This window comes from Littorina saxatilis, linkage group LG3 (genome assembly GCF_037325665.1).
Source record: "Littorina saxatilis isolate snail1 linkage group LG3, US_GU_Lsax_2.0, whole genome shotgun sequence".
NCBI classification, from domain to species: domain Eukaryota; kingdom Metazoa; phylum Mollusca; class Gastropoda; order Littorinimorpha; family Littorinidae; genus Littorina; species Littorina saxatilis.
This window is the reverse complement of record NC_090247.1, coordinates 30907698-30918051: the sequence shown is the minus strand read 5'-3', so window position 1 is coordinate 30918051 and position 10354 is coordinate 30907698. Positions and strand designations below refer to the sequence as shown.

Genomic DNA, 10354 nt, shown 5'->3' with positions numbered 1-10354 from the left:
ATACAGGGAATCCCACAGGTGGGAGTTCCTGTAAGCGTTTCGCCGATCTCGCTGAAAGTCACGTGATGCTTAGCGACATCGGTAGAATGTGATGTTTTTCGATCCTTTTTGGTATTTCTTGAAAAGTTCGAGTATGGTTTGCAATTTTGATTTAAGAAAAGTTAAATCGATAACTAAATGACAGAAAACGCAGCAAAAATAAATTACTCGTAATAACGACATACTGCACACGAATTCCTGAATTCTAACAGATTTTCCTGTGGAACCACCATTGTGGAAGGGGAAGTAACGCTAAGGTAACTCAAATCGGTTTACGGCAGTCACGCGCTTGGCACGAGATCGAGCGGTATCCTACTTCATACAGGAACTCCCACTTGTGGGACTCCCTGTATACAGGGAATCCCCCTACAGGAAGTCCGCCAACTGGGAATCCCACTCTTTTGGTCGACATAGACCCCATCAGCCTCATTAAACAGTATACACACATGCACTACCGACTATAGCGAGTGGCTGGTTCGTATACTATGCAATTTAGCACACACCCGGAGAAAACTCTTCCAACACCAGTCTACCGACACTGCACAGTCTGGATTCTCATTATCTTTCTACCAAACGGCCAGAACTCGGAATGACCACCACACGGATACATCACGACAGCAGGCGTCCGGTAAACAATGGCCAATATCGCAGCCTGCGGCCGAGGGACTCAGTGTAAATTACGGAATAAATAATTGCTAAGCTAGCAGTCCCCCAAGTAAATAGCACGCGGCAAAACTGCCACAGAAACCGAACTTCTCGTGAACGGTCAACATTAGCGATCGTGTGCATGTATATATATATACATGTATATATGTACATCACAACATACCTGTCCAGGCGTTTACATGTGACAACAGCATCCACCAATCTGGATATATCAACACATCAACAGCATTCCTGCTTTCTGTGCACATTGGCAATTTGTTGCTGAATCAATCTTGAAGGTTGACTCTGGTGCAAGTAACGGAATTGGTCGAGTCAGCTAACAAATCCCCATAGAGGGAGAGAGAGAGGGGGGGGGGGGGGAGGGATAGAGAACGCTACAATTTCTTGCAAGCACCCAGCCCAGCTGTGACTTTGAAATGTGATGGTAATGAGGCAGGCTGTATTCATTTGTTCAGTCTTCAAAACACAGAAGACAAGTGAAGTACCTCGATCAGTATCATCATCCTCATCCTCATCCTCCTCATCATCATCACCATCACCATCATCATCATCATCACCATCACCACCATCATCATCATCATCATCATCATCATCATCACCATCACCACCACCATCATCATCATCACCATCATCATCATCAGTCCCCTGACTGGAACAGTCGTCAGGGGGACGTGAGGGCTGAGGAAGCAGAGACCCTTCTCGAGGCTGTTCTGTTTGGGGCCGTCGACAGGAGGTCAGGGAAGCTAACTCATCTGCGTCCATTCTTTAGCGTTGTCGGACCAGTATCCTCACACACACACACGTACACCCAAACACACACTGCACGTCAACGTACCTGTTCGACGACGAAGATCCTGAAGTGGAGCTGCTGTCGCTTGAGGATGGGCAGGAGGTGGGCGAGCAGCACGGTCAGGTGAGCCAGGCGGTCCCGGTACGGGATGACGATGGCCAGGCGGTAGCGTGCCACGCAGTCCTTGGGGCTCCACTCCCCGCCAGGGTTCAAATCCGTGTTCCAGTCCATCACCTGTGCAAATGCCAGCGTCTTGTGCTCGGCGTTGATGTCAGCGCTCACGTTGCCGACTGAAAGTACAGAAGGAATAAAAATGTAATACGTCATACCGTCAGAAGATACGTCAAGAACGGACAGAACGATACGAAATACATGTCGGATATTACATGAAAAAAAGGCAGAAATATACATTCCAAATCATTAAATGAGTTGAAAATGAATGAACAAAGACGACAGATATAGATGTACAGATAGATGCACTGCCAGAAAAAGTAAGACAAGAAAACGTATTGGTATGGATGCAAACAAGATAGCGCCGGGTGTGTGTGTGTGTGTCACTGTGTGTGGAGGGGGGGGGGTGTTTCAGAATAAAACATGTTTAATTTTAAACCTTTCAGGATTTGTTGCTCACCATTTAAGTCTCAAGGACACATTGACGTACGAGACACGGAAAACTTCCTGTAAATGGTTGCGAAAGTCTTCACAAATAATCAAATAACAAATACTTATATTCAACACGCTCTCTTGGTAGTGTCAAAGGTGTAGAGTTAGAGCGCATAATTATGTTCTGGTATAGATGGACCAAGACACACACAGATACACATGACAGACAGACGGACAGACTGACAGACAGACAGACTAACGGACAGACAGATAGACAGACAGACAAATAGACAGAGACAGAAGACAGACAGGCAGACATCACAGACAGACAGACAAACAGACAAACAGATTGACTCTCTCTCTCTCTCTCTCTCTCTCTCTCTCTCTCTCTCTCTCTCTCTCTCTTTCTCTCTCTCTCTCTCTCTCTCTCTCTCTCTCTCTCTCTCTCTCTCTCTCTCTCTCTCTCTCTCTCTCTCTCTCTCTCTCTCTCTCTCTCTCTCTCTCTTTCTCTCTCTCTCTTTCTCTCTCTCTCTCAGTATCTCTCAGCCTCTCTTGTTCGCGTAAGCGCTACCTTATATATATAATATATAAACATTCCATATTCATCACAAACACTTTTGAGGAGATTATTTTTAAATATTTGCCTATATATACAGCGCTAGCGTATCGCTATTTATCACAAACAATCCGTCTTGACTAATGACAATGACAATTGGCTTAATATGATGACTGCCAGCATGGCGTTGAATCTACTCTCATTATATTAAACCTTCTTATTACCCTCATCTACAGCAAATACCACTGAACTTAGCACGACAAAAAAAGCCAGAATAAAACTTTCTTTCTTTCTTTATTTGGTGTTTAACGTCGTTTTCAACCGTTCAAGGTTATATCGCGACGGAGAATAAAACTATGAACGGCTTTACCTTACTATACGACTAAAACAAAGGCAAGAATATAATAATAGCATTATACAATATATAATAATAATTATACGAAAGTATACAAGTTGTATAACCAATCATTTGTATGGGGAGTAAATCAAACGATTTTGACCTTGTATCATAAACGACACACAAATAAAAACAAATAACAAACACACCAATGTTAACACAGAAACTATGTGCCCTGAAGCCTTTAGGTTAAAAGTATACACTATTATGTTTCTGTTACAAAAATTGCAACTAAAACGTTTTGTTTTAAAAAATCCTATCAATTTTGTTTTCAACAATTTGATCAGAACAAGCAATTTAAAAATATTCCTCCCATGAAAGATCCTCGAATTCGGCCACAGAGAAAAGTACTCTTTACATTCAGTTAATTTCATTTAGTACTTTTCTTTGAAGTTTTACTTCGCCCAAAGACTTCAAACGGCCCTCTCACTATAAGCGTATGTCAACATAATGAGACTTCATAGGGTTCATCAATAAACCTTTTATGAGCTTATGCCTCCTCTCCGTTTACCGTAAAATGGTACGACCAACTTTCCATGAGAACAATTAACTAAGTGATATATAAGCCTATATATATATATATATATATACGACTAGTGTCTGTCTGTCTGTCTGTCTGTCTGTTCGCGATGCACGGCCAAAGTTCTCGGTGGATCTTTTTCAAATTTGGACACCGTATTCAGCTACACCCCGGACACAACCTCATCGATGAGATATTTCAACACGTGCTCTCAGCGCGCAGCGCTGTGCGCGCGGAACCGATTATTGTTGTTGTTGTTGTTGTCGGGATCCACTACCAGTAACTCTTCCTTATCTTCTCCAGTGTTTTCAGCCGCGATTATCTCCCTTCCTCCGTGTCGCGTCAATCCATATTCCCGTTACTACGTTACTATTTTTAGAAGGTCACTGCACGTTACTATTTTTAGAAGGTCTCCAGTGTATTGCGCGTTTATCTCCTTTCCTTCGTGCGCCGGCAAAGCCGGCGTCCACCCGGCAAAGCCGGGTCCCAGGCGCAGCCTGGTATTCGGCTCTACTTCTTCCCGGCGAAGCCGGTACCCGGCGAAGCGTGTAATCATCTAGTATATATATATATATAACGCACGATGATGATTTTAACGGTATGTCGCCCACTTCGTTGACGGCCGAGCATAGGTCAAGCGATCATCGTATCCTACGTTTATTTTCGACAACGGTGACTAACGAAACAATTGACTGTATGGTTACTACCTTAAAACCATCGATTCATTTTTGAAGGCTTATGCTTACATAAGTACCAAATCCAGAATAATCCTAATACACAAAGCTTGGTAAAAGGTCGACAACATGTCACTGATTTTAAAGTAAAAATAACGACAACAGTGTTCTCACTTGAACAATTCTAAACCTAGAATTAATAATCCTAAAACCTAAACATCTTTGCACGCCGTATATCAAGAGAACTCAAGCGAAGGCGTACGTCCGTGCGCGCGCCAGTGTGTGTGTGTGTGTGTGTGTGTGTGTGTGTGTGTGTGTGTGTGTGTGTGTGTGTGTGTGTGTGTGTGTGTGTGTGTGTGTGTGTGTGTGTGCTTGTCTGTGTTTGCCTGTCCGTCTGTGTGAATGAAAAAAATGATAATAAACACTTATATAGCGCGAACCACAGAATATCGTTGTGCTCTCCGCGCTTCACAATATCAAACAAGTAATAATACACAAAATAAACATATAATAAAATCTTCTATGTAAATGACTCGGAGTAGTTAGTAAAACAGAGAAACAGAGAAACAAACAGACAGAGTGAAAGCTATAAGCCGCTTTATTACATAAAGGCGGCTTAGTATACTAACAACTACACAACAAAAGTGGTGTTTATGTTCTTCTTCTTTGTCTGTCCGTGAATGATTTCGCTGTCTCTTAACATAATGCACGTTGCATGTCGAATACCAAACTGAGAAAACTTATAGCCGCAGGTTATATATTCATACCACAGCACAGCTTCCGGGGGAAGACCCGTGAGGCACCAATACCCCCACAGTGTCACACAGGCAGCTGCGGCAAAAAGCCAGCGGGTGGTCAGATAGGGATGCCCCAATCGTGGGATTTTTTGTTTTGTTTGTTTGTTTGCTTAACGCCCAGCCGACCACGAAGGGCCATATCAGGGCGGTGCTGCTTTGACATAACGTGCGCCACACACAAGACAGAAGTCGCAGCACAGGCTTCATGTCTCACCCAGTCACATCATTCTGACACCGGACCAACCAGTCCTAGCACAAACCCCATAATGCCAGACGCCAGGCGGAGCAGCCACTAGATTGCCAATTTTAAAGTCTTAGGTATGACCCGGCCGGGGATCGAACCCACGACCTCCCGATCATGGGGCGGACGCCTTACCACTAGGCCAACCGTGCCGGTAATCGTGGGATCGATCGATTGAAGTCGGATGCAATATTCAGAACGACGGGGGGGGGGGGGGGGGGGAGGTACACAGATAGAGAGGGAGAGAGGAAGGGAGGGAGGGAGAGAGGGGAGAAAGGGGGGAGAGAGAGAGAGAGATGAGAGAGATGAGAGAGAGAGAGAGAGAGAGAAGAGAGAGAGAGAGAGAGAGAGAGAGAGAAAATAGAAAAGAAATAGAGAGACACAACGACAAAGAGATAGAAAGAGAGCGAGAAAGAGAGAGAGAGAGAGAGAGAGAGAGAGAGAGAGAGAGCAAGAGAGAGAGACAGAGACAGCGAGACAGAGGGACAGACAGACAGACAGACAGACAGACAGAGACCGAGAGACAGAAACAGAGACACAGACAGACAGACAGACAGACAGACAGAGACAGACAGACAGACAGACAGAGACAGACAGACAAGCATTGCAGAGGGGTTAATAAACAGACACACCGAGACAAAATGAAAATGAAAGCGAGGAAGAACGCAGAGGAGAAAAAAGGAGAAAAGAGATCGATACAAGAAGCATCGCCTTATCGATTCTCCGTCCGAAGTCACCGACACTGTGTGTCTGTGTGTGTGGCCTTCAGCACAGACAAGGCAGCTATTTGGTAAGAATCGTGTTGTTTGATCCTCTGCCCTATGGTCCATTAGCAACGGTCGCGTGGGGTTATATGCCTGTTGCTGCGAGACAACAACGCCACAGCGGAATACCTGTGTAACGCGTTCAACTTTCTCAGGCATTCAGCTTTTTCATTCGATATAATACTAATAATAGGAGAATTTATAAGCCGCACTTCTAAGTTTAAATACAAATATGTTGTCGAACGAATTTGACCCCATGAATGTAAAGTGCCTACGCTCGATCATCAGTACTATGGAGAGGAGGGGAGCTTTTCAGTGTGGAGTTTACACAAGATCAACGAGGACGAATGAGAAAGCTGAACGCGTTACACCGGCAGTGACCACAACTGACTTCCAGTGTCCCCACTGTTGAAGTTCCAGACTCTGCGCCTCCAGACTAGGCTTGCAGAGCCATCTCCGAGTGCACATATAAATATATATGCTGCAGAAGGCAAAACACCTCCGGGACAACCTGTGTCTGGCCTGTCTGAAAACACCTCGAGGGATTTTGCAGCCAGCGCAGTGAAGATAAAGAGGGAAAAATGTTCTCTGCTCGCGCGGCAGCAAGCAGGATGTCTCTGAACTGAAAAGTCTTCTTCGGACCCGAAAGACGACCACCATGTGGAGTAAAGGAGGTCTCCTTCCTGTGTAAACGATCATGCACAGCAGGGTTTCATTTACTAGTGCGCCCTGCGCCATTGGCGCATTCAATCTGAAAATGTCCCATCACAATTCCCTTCAGTGCGTCAAAGGGCGCATTGAGATTACATACCACTGCGCCACCAAATGTACACTTTACATCGGATCACACACACACACACACACACACACACACACACACACACACACACACACACACACACACACACACAGATAACACGATATAGCGGCCAATTCTCAGATGGCACCATATTGCACAATTTTGCATCTTTAGTCAAAACGCGTTCAGGCCTCTTTGCCACTTTGGTGCTTCTTGCCCTAGACTATGTCCCATCGGAATTTGGTTGAGGTGGACAAATGTCCCATTGCCTTTTTCTCCCAGGTTAAACCCTGCACAGTATACCAAAGATCTGCACACGCAGTCTTTATAATGCACTACGGGCCCCTTTCCACTTGTGCACACATCAACATTTGCAGCCTGTCTTCTTCCCGACCAGAGTGAGATCTTTTTGATGAACTAATCTCGCATTGAGGCATTGGTGTCAGATAAATAAATCAAATGTTTTTTTGCTTTTTTTTTAGAAAGGGATGCTGACCGCTTTGAGAATGACTTTGTGCCATGCAATCCCTTATAATATAACTAGTCAATTCTTCGACAACAGACAAACTGCATCGAAACAGACAATCCAACATAATACAGTAACATCATCATTTGATAGCTTTCATTATAAGGGACGACAACCCCTTGACCCTCTCCCCCTACCCCGTCCTACCCCCCCCCCCCCCCCCCACTCCAGCCGACGGTCCTAGCCTGTTCTCCTAGACATAGAAAAATAGAGACAGACACAATGGCAACGAGACAGAGATCTTATAGACAGACAGACTGACAGACATACAGACAGAAAAACTGAGACATAGACACAGTCAGAGAAATAAACACAGAGATGAGTGTCTGTTGCCCAGAAGCTCACGCCTCCTCATGCTCAATCTATAATCAAGTTTTGCTTGGAAAACGTCTATTTTGACAGGAGGAAGTCGACTGACGCAGACAAACGAGAAGAAAACAACATGAGTACTGGGGGCTAGGCACACACTAGCAGACTCGAAAGGACAAAATGCTGATAAGGACCTGAGGACATACTAAGAGAAGGACATCTTGCGTCTTCTTCTTCTTTGTTCATGGGCTGAAACTCCCACGATCTTTCACGTGTATGGCCGTTTTTACCCCGCCATTCAGGCAGCCATACGCCGCTTTCGGGGGAAGCATGCAGGGAATGTTCGTGTTTCTATCACCCACCGAACTCTTGACATGGATTACAGGGTCTTTTCCGTGCGCACTTTGTCTTGTGCGTGCGTCAACTGGATGCTTATCCCCTAACTCCAAACCCTCTTTCGTTTTCTACCCTCCTTTTCCCGGTCTCTCCCCCTCTCGCCCCCCCCCCCCCCGCCCCCCCTCCCATCTTTCTCCAGGCGGTTTTGTTGTGTTCTATTTAAAATCAAATTACTTTTTCAAATAGATAAGAAGGTCCTGTACATGTCTGCTACCTGAAGGTCTGGACAAAATGGAGAAATCAGGAACAGCCGATCGAATCTTTAAAGTTACTTCTGTTCGCCTGTCGTGCCCGTGACAATCAATTTTCATTCACACGCTGAAAAAACTGTTCTGCGCCTAACCATCTCTGAAGATTGAAACACGAATGTATTACTTCTGAAGGATCTCATCTATTAGAGGGAACCGCAGATTGTTTTGTTTAAGGACAACGCCAATCCCTCCAGGAACAGCTTATGTCCAAGTCCAATCTCAGTCAGTCAGTCACCGTTAACAAATTATAATAGACAAAAACCGCATGTTCTTTGTTACTTTTAAAGAACTATAAATATGTGTATGTATTATCTCTGCGCTCTATTTAACGGACGTCATGTCTGAAAAGCAAAGTTGCTCAAATAAAATCCACTTGCCAAACGAACGTTTTATCCGCAGAGAGCAGCTGAGAGTAAGAGGTCTGACAATGGAAGTTACTGCGTTAGCTATTCAGATGAGATTTTCCACAAAGATGAAAAAAGACTGTATGATAATAAAACGGAAGTTCAAAGTAAATCAGACATTATTAAACTCCCTCTCAGATCGCCCACCCAATAACACCCCCCCCCCCCCTCCCCCTCCCCCTCCCCACCACACTTCAATTTTCATATCAATTTTAGGCACAGCTTTAAATGTCAAGCAAATGCTGCGACTAATCATTTAATCACGTTATTGTTGTCAAAGTGTTGGCATACTTACATACTTTGAAACACTTAGTTCTGAAGTGGTGCTGATTATGCTGTGTGTGTGTGTGTGTGTGTGTGTGTGTGTGTGTGTGTGTGTGTGTGTGTGTGTGTGTGTGTGTGTGTGTGTGTGTGTGTGTGTGCGTGCATGTGTGTGTGTGTGTGTGTGTGTATGTACGTACGTACGTGCGTGCGTGCGTGTGTGCGTGCGGGCGTGAACTCGTGTGTGTGTGCGTGTGAGCGCGCGTGCGCTTGTATGCCTGCCGCAGTTTATTCGAAAACCAGAAGAAACGTAAATGTTTAAGAAGACACACTTGGGCGATCAGCAGATCTATATTTACAAACATTCAGCACAGAATACTAATAAGGTTATATCACAATGCGTACTTGAGTCTACTTACTGAAAAGGCCCGATGGTCAACGAGTATTTAATTATAACTTACGCACATGTGATGGTTCCTCTGAACACAAAAGCGAACCGGATGCGTCCCTGATGACATTTCTTCTAAATCCATCGTCTACCACATTGGCGACGATTCTCGCATTCCCTACAGCTTTGAATTTTCCAGCTTCGTCCTTCCTTTTCTTGTAGTCCAATGTTTTGTTGACGGCTATGGTGCTTGCGTGCAAAACTGCACGACTTGGGTATTTAGTACGGATGCCGTTTTTGCCATTGATGACTGCTATGGTTCTCGAAAGCCCGGTGCCAATATGAGGGTCTGCAGTATTGTTAATCCCAGAGGCGAATTGAGTCCTGTTTGCATTATAAAAAGCGTTGATTGTTTTAGTCATGTCACGTCCAGTGACGCTATGCGCAGTGCCGAACACACTATCGGCGTAATTATTCGTCCGGTCGGTGTGGTTAGTTCTGTTGACTGATTTAGTCCTGTTACGCCCAGTTGCACTATCCGCAGTGTTTGTAATATTATTGGTGTATTTAGTCCGGGTGGTGTTGTACAGACTGTTGACTGTTTTAGTCCTGTTACGCCTTGTGCCACTATCCGCAGTTTTGGAAATCCTTCGGGCGTATTCAGCCCGGGTGGCGTTGTACGCACTTTTGACTGTTCTAGTCCAGTTACTTCCTGTGGTATTTTGACTATTAAGTGCAGAGTTGTTGCTCCTATCGTAGGTACTGTGGATGGTTTTAGTCCCATTAAGTTCACTATCATTATGTGCAGTATTGATAGTCCTTTCTGCATATTTAGTCCGGGTTGAGATGTTGGTATTGTTGACCATTTTAGTCAAACTACGACCGATTGCATTGTGTGCAGAAGTAATAGTCCTGTCGGCGTATTTAGTCCGGGTGTTGGTACTCTTGACTGTAGTCAAGCTACGCTCGATGG

At 44.8% G+C, this 10354-nt stretch overlaps 1 protein-coding gene across 1 annotated transcript in view; it reads right to left on the bottom strand.

The window, feature by feature from the left end:
- Nucleotides 1-1282: 1282 nt before the first annotated feature.
- LOC138962128 (uncharacterized) overlaps nucleotides 1283-10354 on the bottom strand; it is a 31622-nt gene continuing 22550 nt past the window's right edge. The window contains exon 2 of the mRNA XM_070333847.1: nucleotides 1283-1785. Within this exon, the coding sequence (XP_070189948.1) occupies nucleotides 1532-1785 (254 nt within the window). The 3' untranslated portion in view covers nucleotides 1283-1531. The remainder of the gene's footprint in view (nucleotides 1786-10354) is intronic.